Consider the following 17,392-nt stretch of genomic DNA (forward strand, 5'->3'; position numbering starts at 1 on the left):
ATTTTACTTGTTATTTTTGATAGAGAAGTAAAAATTCAAATATGTTTTTATTATTAATTTATTGGTCTATTTTTTTTTAATTTGAGGAAGAGAGCATGTGAGCAGGGGAGGGAGAAAGAGGGAGGGAGGGGGAGAGGGAGGGAGGGGGAGAGGGAGGGAGGGAGGGAGGGAGGGAGGGAGGGGGGGGGGAGAGGGAGAGGGAGAGGGAGAGGGAGAGGGAGAGGGAGGGAGAGAGAGAGAGAGAGAGAGAGAGAGAGAGAGAGAGAGAGAGAATAGGCTCCATGCTCAACACAGAGCCCAAAGTAAGGCTTGATACCATGACCCTGGGATCATGACCTGAGCCAAATTCAAGAGTCAGACGCTCAACCAACTGAGTCACCCAGACAGCCCCAAATATGTTTAAGAACAAAAAGGGAAACACTAGTTGAATTATAAACACTAAAGAGAAAAAAAATGTGAGAGAAAATATGGTCAGTCTATGTAGTATAAGAAAGAGACAGTGGGGAGGGAAAAAGAGAGAGAAAAAGAGGAAGGAACGACAGAAGGAAGAAAGAAAGGAATGCAAGAAAGAAGGGGAAGGGAAGGAAGGAAGGGGGAATGGGAGAGGAAGGGAAGGAGGGAAGGAGGGAGGGAGGAAAGAAGTAAAAAAGGAAGGGAACAAGGGAGACAGAAAGAAAAGCAAAGAAGCATTGAAAATAGCATAAAATAAAAGTGACAGAAGGAACACCAAAAATTGTTATAAGTAAAGATTAAACATCCTTATTAAGTGACAAAACCTTTCAGATTCATTTTTTTTTAAATCCCATTGCATACTGTATATAAGAAGTACTTTCAGAGAAAGAAAAAAATACATAATGTGTATGAAAACACTCCTAAATTATCTATTTTGTTTGCCTCCATTAAAATATTTTAGGACAGAAATACTGAAACGTAAAGAATAAGCAAACATAAATTAAAGCAGGCACGGTGATAGTAATATATGACAAAGTCATATTTAAGACCAAGTACATTAAAAGGGATTTAAAAATCTTATTTTGATAAAGGGCAAAATTCACAATGAGCATATAAAACTCATAAATCTTAAGAATCAAGTAACATAGACTGAAATATATAATGCAAAAACAGAAGAAGGAGAAAAATAGTACAATGAGTGGGAAAGTCTTTAAGAAAGTGTTGAATAAATCACTTCCACAAAAATAATGATATACAGCATTTGAACAATACTGTTTTTATAGGTAAATGTCAAATTTTGTCTTTACAGAGAGCATTATTTTTTCTTTTTCTCAAACATCCTCGGAACTGTAACTAAAATTAATCATATACAGGGCCTTTTAAAAATTCCCTAAATTGGGGTGCCTGAGTGGTTCGGCCATTTAAGCATCCAACTCTGGATTTTGGCTCAGGTTATGATATCATGGTTTGTGAGTTCGAGCCCCATGTCAGGCTCTGTGCTGACAGAGCAGAGCCTGCTTGGGATTCTCTCTCCCTCCCTCTCTGCTCCTTCCATGTCTCTCTCTCTCTCTCTCTCTCTCTCTCTCTCAAAATAAATAAATAAACTCTAAAAAAATAATGTAAAAAATAAATACATAAAAATAATTTTTTAATTAAAAATAAAAATGCCCTACAGTTTCCCCCCAAAAGTAGAAATTGTACCAACTACATTATCTGACAATTCAATGAAATTAGGCATATGTAAAAATGGTTTGAAATACAGCAAAAGTCAAACTGTTAGGGAATAGAACAATATCCTCCTGAAAGAAGGCTCATGGAAGAAATTCATGTGTGAAAAGGAAAATCAATATTAAATCAGTGTAATTAAAGTCCTGGTAAGAGAAATGGACATCTGGTCTCCTGGGAAAGATGGCACAGGGCAAGAATGGAAATGTCCCTTTCAGAATGTCAGCCATGTCTTGCCATCCCAGTAAAGGGAAATTGTAGAAATTTAGTTGAAAGAATGAATACAGTTGTGAGTTCAGATGATACTCTCTGATCATAAACAAATTCTTCTAATCACTTTCATAAGTTGCTGGGTGAAAGCTGCTCCCAGTATTGGTTATTATTGAAATCTGGATGGAGCAAAACCCATCTCATGATTACTCTCAAGATTCCAGGCCCCCAAACTGGGAAAGCAATATTCTCTCCTGCAGCATCTCCCCAAAATGTGTTCTGCAGGACGTTACTAAGTGCTGGGGGGTGGGCAGGGAGGTGGAGGGACGGGAAATTCACAGCCAAAGCACCCGGAGATGGTGAATTAAAATGATAACATTGTCATGGCTGCAGAACTTTTCAGATTCTTTAAAACAATATCATCCTGGGGCACCTGGATGGCTCAGTCGGTTAAGCGTCAAACTCTTGGTTTTGGCTCTGTCATAATCTCATGGTTTCGAGAGTTCAAGTCCTACACCAGGCTCTGCACTGGCAGCGTGGAGCCTGCTTGGGATTTTCTCTCTGCCTCTCTCTCTGCTCCTCCCCTACTTGTGCTGTCTCTATCTCTCTCAAAATAAATAAGTAAACTTAAAAAAAATAAAACACCAATATGCACTGTAAACTTAGAAGAAAAAGTAGCGAACAGTGTTTCGTAAATTTATGTGACCAATAAATTCTTTTTCTCTAAAGATCACAGGATCCTGGAATGCTATAGAATATGCTTTGGAAAACATGGTCTTTGCTGAACTGCTTCTATGAGGATTTTTTTTTTCGTTTGACATTTCATTATGGCTAAGGGTCCTCATAGGCATGGGGGAGCCTTCTCAACACAAGAACTGACCATTGTTCTGTGATGTCACAAAGTTACAAATAGGCCACAGCTCTTTGGTGTCTGATGCCAAATAAAAAAAATAATAAAATCTAGATTTTATAAATCATGTAACCTGCTTCCCAAAGCAGTTTTAGAGGCAGGTTGGTCTACTACAGAAGTCATCAAACACAATTGAGTAAGAAAGAAAAAAGTGAAAAATAAGGGTACCTGGGTGGCTTAGTTGGTTAAGTGTCCCACTGTTGGTTTAGGCTCAGGTCATAATAATATTAGGCTCAGTTCATGAGTTCAAGCCCCATGTCGGTCTCTGCGCTGAGAGTGCAGAGCCTGCTTCAGATCCTCCCTCTCCCTCTGCTCGTTTGCTCTCTCTCTCTCAAGATAAATAAATAAACTTTTTTTTTTTTAAAAAAAGTTTTACTTTTTTAAAGTAAAAACTAAAAGCACCATTGTGCCCATGAATACCACCCTTCAAAACAGCATCACTTTACAGACAGCAGCTACACTAATGGTGAGCACTGCATAATGTACAGAGATGTCCAATCACAATGTTGTATGATGAAGTTAATGTTGTGCGTCAACCATACTCAAATAACAAAAACAACACTGTGGCCTTAGCATGTCCCCCAGCAACAAACGCAGGAGGAAGCAAAATTTCAAAGTTTTCTTCTCCTATGAATTCTCTGTTAAATGTTTGATTATTCTATTTCTATGATTAATAATATCACAACTCAACAATGCCTACCATCTTTTAGCTTAAGCTCATTTTCAGTAACTGTAGTTTTTCATGCAACCATCTCCCCGAATCCCCTCATTGAAATCTCTGTCCTGTTCCACCTGTCCCCAAATATGTAACACCTCTACCCTTAGGGCATTATTCTGGCTCCAGTCATACAGAAGACTTCCAGAAGTAAACCACCTATAAACTTCTGTGCGATTTCCTTTTGTAGAAATGGCTCTGTATTGTTCTCCAGAAAATGGTTTTGAGGTGAATGTTCCCATCTCGGATCCAGCAGGGCCACGTGTAATTGGACATGGCTGGGATAAATGATGAGAGAAACAGGGCTTCTGAATGCATGTGCCAACAACCAAGTATAATCACAGCCCCACAGAAGCCACAGGGGTGGGTTTCTTTACAAAAATGGTAATGAGTTCAAGGCAATTACGGGACCCCCTGAGAGGTTGTCTTCTTAGAAGAAAATCCTACCTCTCCATGAAAGACGCCAGGCTGATAAGGTAGGCTGCAGCCTTATGGGCGCCTCTCCACAGGAGTCTTCTGCTCCCCTTCTCCTTTAAACTTCCAGAAAAGACTTCACTTGACCTCAGCAGGTTACCCCGAAATGGCTATTGATAAGGTGAGAAGTACCCGCACTGAAAATCGTTCATTTGTCATTGTTATCCCCCAAACAGCTGTACTCTCTGTGCCCCTAATTCAGAAGAAAGCTCACCCCTAAGGAGATGGCCTATTTTATTTGTATACAGACTAGTTCTCAGTTGTCACTTAAATACACTCATCGGAGACTGGAAGGTCTCTCAGCACAAGAGAAGGAGAGATGACATGTATAAGCTAAATAAGATCCAGACAGCCTGCTGCAGGAGGGCTCTAATGGGCTCTGTCCAACTGCCCCAGCCCGCCAGTGCCTCTCTCTCTACATTAAATGGACTTGCTTTAAGAAGGAAGAGAAATGCTTTGTCTCTAGGTGTCTGCTCATAGATTTGCTGATTAGAAAGAAAACATGAATTTCAGATCCTTTTCCCTTTAAAAATAAATGAAGTTATATTACTTATGATTTGGAAAAGAGAGTAAAAAATAATCACTTTAATCAACTACCCTAAGACAACCATAAGTAGCCTTGGCATTTATTTCTTTGGGGTCTTTTATTTGGATTTTTTACATAATTTTAATTTTATTATGTTATGGAATGGGTATCTTCTCAATGGAGAAAATGATCACGCATCATTATCAAAAAGGGACTAAATGCCCTGATGCTTACCATCTAGTATTGCTTGCTACGCGCCCATACTTGGCTAACACCTTCCATGTATCAAGTAACTCAGCCTTCACAATAACCCACGTAGTAACTGCTTTTATATTCTGCACCCTTTTAAAAGACTGTGCAAATATATTCTAATTCTCTCTTTTCTTTCCTTCTCCCACTCTCCTTTTCTTACCCTACACTATACTGTATTTAATCTCCGAGAACAATGGTGGGAGCACCGGCCACCATACATGTGTATGTCTGGTGAAAAACCACACTCAAACGTTTGGAAATTTAAGCTCTCCTGACATATGGACCCTACTTATGATCACCTTTTTATCTCTTGCCAACTCATACAGTTATAAATTCCCAGTGAGATCCTGCTTCCTTACCCTCTAAAATGTCCATCAGAAACTCTCTTGGGGCCCCATTGTCAGCCAATACTACTGGCTACCTAGGGGCAATACACAACATAATCCAGATACTTTAAAAAGTATTGTGAACACTTGAACCATCATTGCAATTATTGACAGCTTGATATGGATGATTAAAATAGAATTCCATTTGCTTGCTTCATAATTATATCATTATATTTCTTTCTTTTTGCTTTATTTTAATATTATAATTTGGACAATTATCCAACAGAGTTCCTGGCAAGCATCTGGAAGATATCAATTTGAAAGAACTAAATGCTAATTCTCTTATTATAAGAGAATAATAAAGTTTTTTAAATTGCAAAATTGTATTCATGTTGAAAAACATCCAATACACATGTCCTCCACTATAAAAATGTCTGTAATTATTAAACATACTCCATATTATAAGAGATTTACAAATTGTGAATTCCACATAGAAATGTATTTTCCACCCCTCAGCATAACCCCCAAGTAACATGCAGTTAATTCTGCCCTTGGGGTATCATTCACATTTAATTTATCACTGATCTGTTGGAAGAAAAACTATTTCTCCCTAGGATGTGTCCAAAAATAAAAATGACTAGTTTGTACTATGGAATGTACTCATTGTGTCCAGGATGGGAGGAAGTAGATTTTAAGAGAAGTCATAGAGTCAATTATTGTGTTAAACCTAGAGAGAACAAAGACCATGCATTATTGGAAATGTAAAACCCAAAAGTGACTATATGCACTTTTCACTTTCAGGTAACAGATGTCTTTCTTACTCTGTTCTACTCATTTAGGAGAAACGATAAAGTGTCCCTTTTCCTTTGTCTCGTTTTCATTAACTCTCCTCAAACTTCCCCAGCGGGAAAAGATTCCCAGTCAATAGGCTAAGCAACAAGCCAATAAGCATCAATTCACAAGATCTCTCTTTCCCTCTCATCAAGATCAAGTAACTGGGAGGGGAGGGGGTTCCTCTTTTCTTGTGTTTCTGTCCCCCACTCAAGACAAACTTATCTCCCCACCACTGACTACTGATTCCTAAGCTATTGGTTGATTGTAAACTTCAGACCCTGTGGTCTGACAAGAGTACAAAAGGTCAGTGGACCCTAAAGGCATAAGCTGTGACGTACAATAGTTGTAGTAGCTATGCTTTTATAGGTACACGCAACCACCACGTTGTGTGGTTGTACAATCTCTGATAGTTGGGTTCATGTCATCAACCCACGGTTTTTAGTTGAAACGCCTAGTGCCATGGATATGGTTTAGCTGGATAGTGTTGTTCCCCAAACACAGTCCCATTCTCATCTCAAGATGCTCTGACAGGTCCTGGTGAGGTGCCAGCTGGTTGATTCAAGACCTGACACTTTTTCAGGCAGGGCTTGACTGCATTTGGCATCTTACTTTACGTTACACACTTCAAAACAACGTACAGGCACCTCACAAGAACCCATCAGAGCATCCTGGGATAAGAATAAGACTATGTTTGGGGCAAATGCATGGTTCAGTTGGTTAAGTGTCCAACTCTCAATTTCAGCATATGTCATGATCACACGGTTTGTGAGTTCAAGCTCTGCACTGGGCTCTGCATTAATAGTGAGAAGCCTACTTGGATTTTCTCTCTCTTTGCCCCTCTCCTGCTCACATTTTAAATACATACATACATACATACATACATACTTCAGGGAGGAAAAAAAAGAATGGAACTGTGTTTGGGGAACAACACTATCCTGCCGTACCACATCCATGGTACTTGGCATTGCAGATAAAAACCATGGGTTCGTGACTTGAACTCAACCATCGTACATTATACAATCATACAACTTGATAGTATGTGTGCCTGTAAAAGTGGACTGTGGTTGTACATCATAGCAGGGAAGGACACTGATCTGATGCCAGAATAGTTCTTCTGAGTTTCTCCTACACCTCTTCTATAGTCAAGTAGAAGGGCACAGGAATAGCCTTCAAAGGCTGGTGCTCTGTTCCCTGCTTGGCCACTAGCTAGATGTGGGGTGTCTAGGCCTCCATGTTTGCATCTGCAAATGATAAGGGTGAATTAGACAATTTCCCAAACCCCTTCAAGCTCTCAAGTCTCATACTGACTGCCACCAAGAATCACATCAGAGTCTAAGATATTCCAACAAGTTTAAAGAATAGTGTCCGGGACCCATGGATTGTTCCCCCAATAGGAAAGGCAAACACATGCAAAGAGGAATCCCCTTCCTCAGTTGACTGTTCGCATGCAGAGCTTCTCAAGCAAGACAATAAATGCAACTGTTGAAGGGGCTCATGAATCTTGCCTGCTCTAGGTCCCCAGAGGCAAAAAGCATGTTTTATAATAAACATAGCTTGTTACAGCATAGCTCGTGACGCACATTTCTTGGATTAACTTCTTGAGATCTCTAAGTGCGATACACAAATAATACTAGTTGTGTATCTTTTGCAATCTGGAAAACAGTAAAAATCTCTCTTTAGGCAAGACAACATATGGGGAGAAGGGCAGATACACTTTCCCGAAGCAGTTAGCCAAGTGGTTTAAGATATGCCTTCTCGATGGAGGAAAACTTTCATTTATACCTGAACATTTCTTTTGAAGGCAAGGATGTTCTTGGTTATTACCATTTCCAACTCCTTATCACAGCCTTATGATGAAAATGCTCATCCTTCAGGCTAAGTAGTAGATACACTTACACATAAAACACATATTATTATAAATCTGCTAATAACATTTTGCGTTAACACAGAGGATGAGAGTGCTTTATAGAAGATACTTTTAGCTCGTTAATCCTCAGGGGAGCCATGAAATTGCTGGGGGGAAAGGGACAGTTTGCCAACTTTTCCAAATGACATAAAAATGCATGGTTTCAGTAGTTTGCTCAAATTTGTCTATGGAAACTTTGTCAGAGCCTGACAGAATGCAGGGATGCTAACCTCAGGTTTGGACTGACGGACACCACAGTCCTCTCATAAACAGATTAAGGCCCTTGTCTACAGTGATTCGACATTCATTTCGTCCACCCCTCTCGTGCACCCTGGATCCTTCCAGAGCCTCCCGCCATGGGAGCCACTGACGAGAAAAGCCTAAGTTGCTGTTTGCTTGTGGGCGCAAGGAATGTCCCCTAGCTTCATCTTTACCCTTTCATCTTCTGCTTCCTTCCTCTCCATCGGGGGGTGTCCTTCAAATCTGCCTCTCGGCTGACCTTATGGTTTTTACTCCCATTTCAACCTGATAATCTCACTCCAGTCTCATGACTGCATCCTTCTTAAAGACAGAGTCCCCTGTGAAATGGCCATGCCTCCTGCCCATGCCATGCCCACGAAGAGCACTGTGTGCTACTTGGGGCTTCAGAACATCACTGGTCATGCCCCCAGCCTCCTGCTCTGCCCAGGGAAGAAGATGGCACAGATATCAAGCCACCAAGTTAGGGACAGCAAAGCCTGGCTCCCCTAGGAAGGTAACAGCTTCCCAGGATGTGAGGGTCTCCTGAATGTTTCCAGGGAAACCTCAAAGAGCCTCTTCAGCCCGGCTGGGGTGCTACTGTCAACAGGAAGTTACCATGAGGGCAGTATAGGTGTAGGGATAGTGGTAGGCCAGGTAGCAGGCGTCCTCATTGTGGGGGAAGTTGACCACAAAGGTGAGGGTATAAAAATGCTTCTGAGATGCTCCCCCTGTGACAGCAGTGCTCTGGCGATAATGATTTCTAAAAGAGAAAGGAGAAGAGAGAAGATGAGGGAGAGGTTCCAGATGCTATAAACCTCTCATGTTATATACTGGCAAAATGTTCTTCACTTGAACCACTACGTGGGTGAAATTTAAAAAGCAGAGAAACTGCCGGGTCATGAGCCAAATCAGAGCATCTAGGCAGGTCCATCTGTCTCCTGATTGTGACATACATGCCATGAGCCTTTCCTTGCTGTGTCTGAAAATGAAGCCTATAGAGTCACTGAGCTAGAAAATAGATATGTGAATAATTCTGAGTATCCTAAGGTGCTATGGCAGACATACACTTTATTGCTCCAGTGTGGGTTCCCCAGGCCCCTGCCTCTCCCCAGATCCCATAGAGCACAGCCTGTCTTTCCCTTCTGCCCACCAAGTGAGTTTATTAGTAACCACTGCTACATATTGAGTTCCAACTCGACACTTAACACATATCACCTCATGTTATCCTTGCAACAACCCATTCTGTGGGTGAAGAAACAAAAGCTTAGAACAATTAATTTGTCAAAAGTTGCAAGGATAGCAAGTGGCCAATATGGGACTTGAACCCAGATCTGTCTGTCTGCAAAGCTTTGGTTCTTTCCACTATACAATACTTGCCTCCCAAAGGAATACATTTGTCACCCCAAATGTGGTTTGGCTTCTTATAGCTTCAGAGTACACATTTTCCTTTGTCAAAGATGAAGAACCAATTTTGATACTTCAGAGAACAGTATCAAAGTAAATTGCACCCAGCAGTACATTCCGAGCAATATTTTCCCCACACGCCGCCAGTTATACCCGCGCCTTGCCTGTTGATGCTGAGACAGCTGTGCAGGCTTTCCTGAGAAATGTTATCATCAAGACCGCATTAAGATGCAAAATACACCCGGACACCAAAAGATGTAATCCCACCTTTGAACATTTACAATGTTGGCTTACTTGTCCATTGGGCTTTTGGGTTTTATTGGGGGGAAAGATGGGGAGAGGGAAGAAATAGCAGGTAATGAATCTCTGTTCTTGCAAAACGTAAAAATCACAGATTATTCTTTCTGGCTTTTTGCTACCTACATGCCACCCTCCACCAAAAAAAAAAAAAAAAAAAATCAAGCAAACACTAAAGAAAGAAACAAAAAACCCACTGTCTTATTTCTTGTGGTTTTGTGGTTTTTCAATATTTCTAAAACTAGGAATGGCAGTCCCACAAACTATGCCCTGCACATTCCTCTTTCCTCAGCCTCTGCCAGCACAGCTCCCTGGAGCCCTCGTCATTCTAGGGACAGAAGATACCCCCTACAGTATAAGCCCCAAGTCATTCTCCCTGTATCTCTTTAGCATGACATTAATAGAACCCCCCTCCTTTGTGACTACAGCCTTAGAAACTTCCACAAGGCATCTTCACCCATGATGCCATCTGGGTCTTGATACCTAATTGGGTCTACTTTCTCCATAGTTCCCCAAAGTTCTGTACTTTCTCCAGGGTCAAGGCTCTGGCTATTAGAAAGTATGTGAAGAAGCAGATGAAGGCTCAGAAAGCACACAAGCCACATATGCTCTACCTTTGATGCTCTTTCTGATTTCACTCGTAAAAGGCTCCATTGCAAATGCTCGTTGGGTCTACACCTAGCTGAACAACGGGTACTGATCAGTTACACTTCTCCACAACAGAACAACCAAGTGAAATGAAATGAACCAGTCAAAATGATCAAAATGTTGACAACCAATCAAAATGTGGATGAGTGTTTCACCTGATAGAATACACATATGTGAGCACACACCTGTGCTCACATATGCATATTCGTGAAGGCAAAGTCAGGTGGAAGCAAACACCTAGTGCCTTCCCAATACCAAGATTTTTGCCTGCTAACACTAGAAACAGAACCTGCATCTTTCCTCGGGTATAATTGATTTCCCTGAGGGCCAACAGGGGTGGTCTCCTTGGACATGAACCTTGCTTCTTTGTACACTTCCCACTATGCTATTAAATACACTGAAGTCACATGACATGCGCACACATGCACACGCGCGCGCACACACACACACACACACACACACACACCTGCTGTAGCTTGGTGGGCAAGATTCTCATGGGCAAGACTAAATGCTCCCCATCGTTGAGCCGGCCCTCCCCATAATGGTTGCAGACTGCTGGGATTTAAGAAAAAATGGGCATTACCCCACTTACAATGAGTTTCTGTTAAAGGAGGTTCCATTACAACCCTGGTTTGGGGTCTAAACCCTAGCTGAACCTAAAGCAAATGTCATCTCCCCACTGGAGTCTCCTGGTGGCCATGCTGCACCAGGAGATGACTCTACCAATAGCAAAAACTTTCCTCTTCAGGGACCTCCACACTTTCCCAAGATCACCATCTTCATAGTGACATGTTCAATAAATGTCTAAAGTGAAATACTTGGCTTGCAACAATTCAATCTGTCCATGATAAAGTTAGATTCTAAGCACAAGTCATTTTTGTTTCCCCAGTTATGATGAGAATATGCTGGGGGATATTTGCAAGGTAGTAACATTCATCCTTTATATTTTAAGTGTTTCCCAAGCTCTTCCTTTGTACGGAAGACCCTTTCCCTCTTCCTCATTCAGACTATGTCTTCCTTCAAGACTCAACCCAAGAGGAAACCCTTGGTTTCCTCTTCCAAGAAGTCTTTCCTGATTATCTGCCCTTTTACACACTTCTTGCCACAGTCTGTCTCTCCCTCACTGCTAACACTTTATGACAGGGATTATTCTTATCCATTTGTGTATCTTCATGTTTGGCATACCACCTGGACATAGCAGCTGTTCAGTTGAGTCTGTTGAATAAATGGACCTATAAGACTCCAGGAGTAGTAATTAGAATGCCTAATATATTTCACCTCTAATCCTACTGATATCTTTTTAAGGTAAGTGTTGCTATCCACACTCTATAGATGGGCAAATTGAGGATCACAGAAGGTAAGCGTCTTGAGCAACTCCACACAGAAAGCTTAGTAAGCAAGACTCAACCCCATAAGTGGGCTTACTCCAAAACCAAGATTTCTTTTATTGTATCACCTGTGTCTTGGGAATGGATAAGAAGACAAGAAGTCTTTTGGCCCAATTTAGCAAGGAAGAATGTGAAGTTTGGTCTTTATAAGTTAGTGCTGCTTATAAACTTAAAGTCTAATGTAAGAGAAGGAATGTAAGCTAAAGCAGATGACAGCTCATGAAAATGAAACCGATCACTGACTCTTTAAGTCACTGGTGCTGCTAAGAAGTTTCTACTAGTTATGAGCAAATGCTGACATTCACTGAACATCTACTATGTACCAAACACTGTTCTCAGCTTTCTACATACTTTTTTCCTCATTTCATGTACTCCTCGGAGCAGCTCCGTGGGGGAGATGCCATTATTGTCTCCATTTTATAGATGGGGAATCTGAGATTGAGGTTGGAAAAACCTGCCCCAGGTCATACCACTCACGAGTGGTAGAAGTTTGATTCCAAGAACTTTCTCTTCTTGATCTGCTCTTCGAGATGGAGAAGAAGCCTGGTGAAAATCAAGTGCATTCTCAGATTTGCTGGATCATCAATAGGTCCTGTTGGGTCAAAGATGACCCAGGATTGGATCGAGCCAGTTATCCCACAGTTAAAACGCTTTGCTTTTCCAGCCCCTGAACCATTTGTCTTAGGAAGAATCTGCACTTTTATAATCATAAAACCTTCAATGAAGCAAGAAGCAAAGTACACAAATGCATACTTGCGAACTCAATCTATTTCCATTTGTACTTAAAAACATGCCGGGAAGTCATTTTTTTTTTTTCCTGTGGATGCATGAAATGAGCAAATGCCAAGATACAGAGGGATGTAGATAATCTTATAATGGCGCTGGCTCTGTTTAACATGGGTGCATCATTTCAGTTAACAGAGTCTAATAAGGCAGAGTGGCCATGCTACCAGCTTCCCCGTGTCCGCAGCGTTACTAATATTCCCTCCAATGCCAAGTCTCCTTCCTGAGATCCCTCGGAAGGATGCACAATGGCAGAGTCCCTGTATGACATTCATCTTCATGAGTGAGCTGTTCCCTCTCCTCTTAAGAGCGGAGATAAATGTCAGAAGAGATCAGCTGTTGTGTATTACACGGCCACTCAGAGCACGCCGCTTCCCTCCCTCTGCCCTTCGGCACCAAAATTACTTTAGACCTGAGCTGGGAAAGAATTCGAAAAGGTGTGAGGCTGTGTACGTTAGAGGGAGAAGCAGGCCGCAGGGAAGTAAATAAAGCAGAAACGGAAACTGTCCTTGCTTACTTTTATGGAAGGCGTGGAAAAAGGAGGCTGCCCTTTTATGCCCTGCCCCCACCCCTTACCAAGAATCCCTTTTATTTTCTGGCCTACTGGTCTGCAAGGTGGGTGGGAGAAGGGGATGAGATAGAGGAGGAGAGGGTATTCTGCGGTGGGGAGCAAATTAGTCAACTGTGCATAGGAGAAAATATTAGAATTTTTCCTTCAGTGTATTATGATCCAGATACTAAGAAAGAAACTCAGTCGTCTGAGGTTCAATACAGTGACAGACACTACTGTCCTTATGGCGTCCAAGTCAACTTCATGGGATGAATAGTTATAAAACCAATTTCAGTAGAGCAATCTTATCCATTCTTGTTTTCCAGGGCTGGAATACGCACACCACATTATATCTTACACCTACAGTTTCATGTGTCAGGATGGCTGTATGGGAAGAGTTCCACACTTCCCTCATTCTTTGACTTTTAACTTCTGGCAACGTAGTGAAGTTTGCAAAAGCCTACCTTAGATTTATAGATTATATTACCTAAATTAAACTAAACCTCACAATACAGACTATCAGGGTTTTTTTAATTCTGCTTAGAAGCCACAGATTGATAGCAATACTAAATTTTAAGCACCAAGGGCCCAAAATACGAGAGAATGGACATGGCCAGTACTTTGTACTTTTCACACTGGCCCTTTCTCAAAGATTCTTATTTGTATAAAAACAAACTAAAGACATCTGGGGAATTAATCAAAATCTTTTTAAAATCACGCCAAGGGCTACTGATAATAGTATTTTTCATGGTTAACCCTAAGGGTATAATATATCCTGAGTTATCAATAGCATAAAGATACAAAAACTAGGGAGGAGCCAAGATGGCGGAACAGCATGGAAGTTGTTTGTGTGTCTCGCGTCCATGAAATACAGCCAGACCAACACTGAACCATCCTACACACCTAGAAAACTGATTGGAGGATTAACACAACAATCTGCACAACCGGAAGCACAGAATGCAGCAGGTATGTGGCACAGAGAGGTGAGTTTGGGGAGCAAGAAGACGTGAAGGGTAGGGAACTGCTTTTTCAGGGGAGAGAGGATGGAGACTGGGGAGCGGGGGGGGGGGGGGAGAATATGGGAAAAGCATCCCTCCCCAAAAGCAGCTGGAGAGAAAGCGGAAAATTGGAAACAGCCGCAGGGACTAAACTAAAAAGGGAGAAAGGAGAAAGAAGAAATGAGAGGGTTTTAATTCCATTAAGACTGTAAACAAGGGGAGCGCAAAGGCTGCAACTCCGCAGCTCGATACCTGGCGGTGCTCTGGTGGGAAGGGTGAATCCCCAGGAGCAGAGTGGGGTCCGGGAGGTTCTCGGGCCACACGGGGAAAAGCGGTTCCACTGCTGGAAGGACATTCGGTAGAGACTGTTGAAGCCACCCGGTCCCAGCAGACCCCAGAAAACGGCCACATTCGCTGGTGCTGGAACAAGGTCATTAAGGGTGGAGCCTGGTGCCAGGCGTGTGTTGTGATTTTCCATAATCCCTGAGACGGTGCTGCTACACTATCTCGAGAACTTTTTCTGGGGCAGCTGGCACCTGGCCGCAGTCTCGGGGCACCGGCAGCAGCAGGGTCCGGCAGGCGTTCCTGAGTGCAGCCGACATTCGGCCATTGCTCGGTGAAACCCTCCCGCGGAGGGGCAGAACGGCTCAAAGCCGCAGTCCTTCGGAAATAAGGGCCGGGGAAAACATGCCCGTCTGAGACAAAACTCGGGAGAGAGGTACAGCCTGGGGCCTAGTCACGGAGAGGGAAAAAGCGGGGAGTGGACGAAAGCTGAAGACAGGACGAGTGCGAGATTGCTGACCCGGGAGAACAGACCAGGTGGCTGGGTGGAGGCATTTTCGCCGCTCCAGCGCATGTGCATACGCACACGCACACGCACACGCACACGCACCTAAGAGCACGGCAACACTCCGCCCCAGTAGGCTAGCAGCGCCATCTAGTGGAGAGCGGAGCTGTTACACTGAGCCCCGCCCAACCGGGCCGACTTCGCTTGTGAAGAACACAAGTCCCACCGCCGGCTTAGTTTATGGACCATAAAGAGCTACATACACTGACTTCTAGGGGAAAATGAAGCAATTTCAGTCCTACTTCAATTTGTTAGCAAGTTCATCTACTCAATTTTCTTTCTTTTTTTTACTATTTTCTTTTTCTCTTTTACAATTCTTGAATACAGAAAGAGAAAAAATTCATTTTTATTTTCAATTTTTATTAAAAATATTTTTCTTTAATTTTTGTTACTATATTTTTTACTTTTGTGTAAATTTTTTCACATTCTATTTTACTTCTATCACTTTATTTTAGTCTACTTCAGTGTATTCAACTTTTCAAATTTTTAAATAATTTGTTTTTTTCCTTTCTTTTTTTTCTCTTTTTCGTTTTTCTTTTTCTTGAAGAGAAAAACTTCATTTTTACATTCAATTCCTATTAAAAATATTTTTATTAATTTTTATTACTATATTTTTTCCTTTTATGTAATTTTTTTCAAATTCTATTTTACTTGCATCATTTTTAGTCTACTACAGTGTATTCACTTTTTTCAAATTTTCAAACGATTTCTTTTTTCTTTTTTTTCTTTTTTATCTTTTTTCTTTTTCATTTCTTTTTTCTTAAATACAGAAAAATAAAACATTCATATTTTTTAATTTTTATTAAAAATATTTTTCTTTAATTTTTTATACTATAGTCTTTACTTTTGTGTATATTTCTTCAAATTCTATTTTACCCTCATCATCTCATTTTAGTCTACTTCAGTGAATTCATTTTTTCAAATTCTCAAATGGTTTCCTTTTTTTTCTTTCTTTTTTTATCTTTTTCTTTTTCATTTCTTTTCTTTTTTCTTGAATACAAAAAAAGTCAAACTCATATTTATTTTTAATTTTTACTACAAATATTTTTCTTTAATTTTTTTCTACTATATTCTTTACTTTTGTGTATATTTTTTCAAATTCTATCTTACCCCCATCATCTAATTTTAGGCTACTTCAGTGTATGCATTTTTTCAAATTCTCAAACGATTTCCTTTTTTTTCTCCCCCCCCCATTTTTTTTCTCTAATCTTTCAAACCACTTTCAACACCCAGACCAAAACACACCTAGGATCTAGCATCATCTATTCAATTTGTGTGTGTAATTTTTAATTTTAATATTTTTTTAATTTTAATTTTTTAATTTCTATTTGTCTACCTTATTAATTCCTTTTCTCCCTTCAAAATGACAAAACGAAGGAATTCACCCCAAAAGAAAAAGCACAAATGAACGACACCCAAAGATTTAACCAACACAGATACAAGCGAGATGTCTGAACCAGAATTTAGAATCACAATAATAAGAATACTAGCTGGAGTCGAAAACAGATTAGAATCCCTTTCTGCAGAGATAAAAGAAGCAAAAAATAGCAAGAATGGAATTAAAAATGCTATAACTGAGCTGCAATCACAGATGGATGCAGCGGCAGCAAGGATGGATGAGGCAGAACAGAGAATCAGCGATGTAGAAGACAAACTTATAGAGAATAACGAAGCAGAAAAAAAGAGGGAGATTAAGGCAAAAGAGCACGATTTAAGAATTAGAGAAATAGGTGACACATTAAAAAGGAACAACAACAGAATCATAGGGGTCCCAGAAGAGGAAGAGAAAGAAATAGGGGTAGAAGGGTTATGTGAGCAAATCATAGTGGAAAACTTTCCTAACCTGGGGAAAGACACAGACATCAAAATCTGGGAAGCACAGAGGACCCCCATTAGACTCAAAAAAAAAAAAAAAAAAAAACCACAACCATCAACAAGGCACATCATAGTCAAATTCACAAAATATTCACGCAAGGAGAGAATCATGAAAGCAGGGAAAAAAGTCCCTAACCTACAAGGGAAGACAGATAAGGTTTGCAGCAGACCTACCACAGAAACGTGGAAGGCCAGAAAGGAGTGGCAGGATATATTAAATGCACTGAATCAGAAAAATATGTAGCCAAGAATTCTTTATCCAGCAAGGCTGTCACTCAAAATAGAAAGAGAGATAAAAAGTTTCTCAGACAAACAAAAAATACAGGAGTTTGTGACCACTTAACCAGCCCTGCAAGAAATTTTAAGGGGGACTTTCTGAGGGGAGAAAAGATGAAAAAAAAAAAAAAAAAAGAAACCCAAACCAACAAATAAAGACCAAAAGCAACAAAGACTAGAAAGGACCAGAGAATACCACCAGAAACTCCAACTCTACAAGCAACATAATGGCAATAAATTCCTATCTTTCAGTACT

At 40.8% G+C, this 17,392-nt stretch overlaps 1 protein-coding gene across 3 annotated transcripts in view; it reads right to left on the minus strand.

Annotated features, from left to right (window-relative positions):
- Positions 1–17,392, minus strand: part of AGBL1 (AGBL carboxypeptidase 1) — an 843,888-nt gene that overhangs the window by 646,038 nt on the left and 180,458 nt on the right. For all 3 annotated transcript variants that reach the window (XM_045058839.1, XM_011282742.4, XM_045058840.1), the window contains exon 16: positions 8,686–8,830. In XM_045058839.1, the coding sequence (XP_044914774.1) occupies positions 8,686–8,830 (145 nt within the window). The remainder of the gene's footprint in view (positions 1–8,685; positions 8,831–17,392) is intronic.

Source organism: Felis catus, chromosome B3, assembly GCF_018350175.1.
Source record: "Felis catus isolate Fca126 chromosome B3, F.catus_Fca126_mat1.0, whole genome shotgun sequence".
NCBI classification, from domain to species: Eukaryota; Metazoa; Chordata; class Mammalia; order Carnivora; family Felidae; genus Felis; species Felis catus.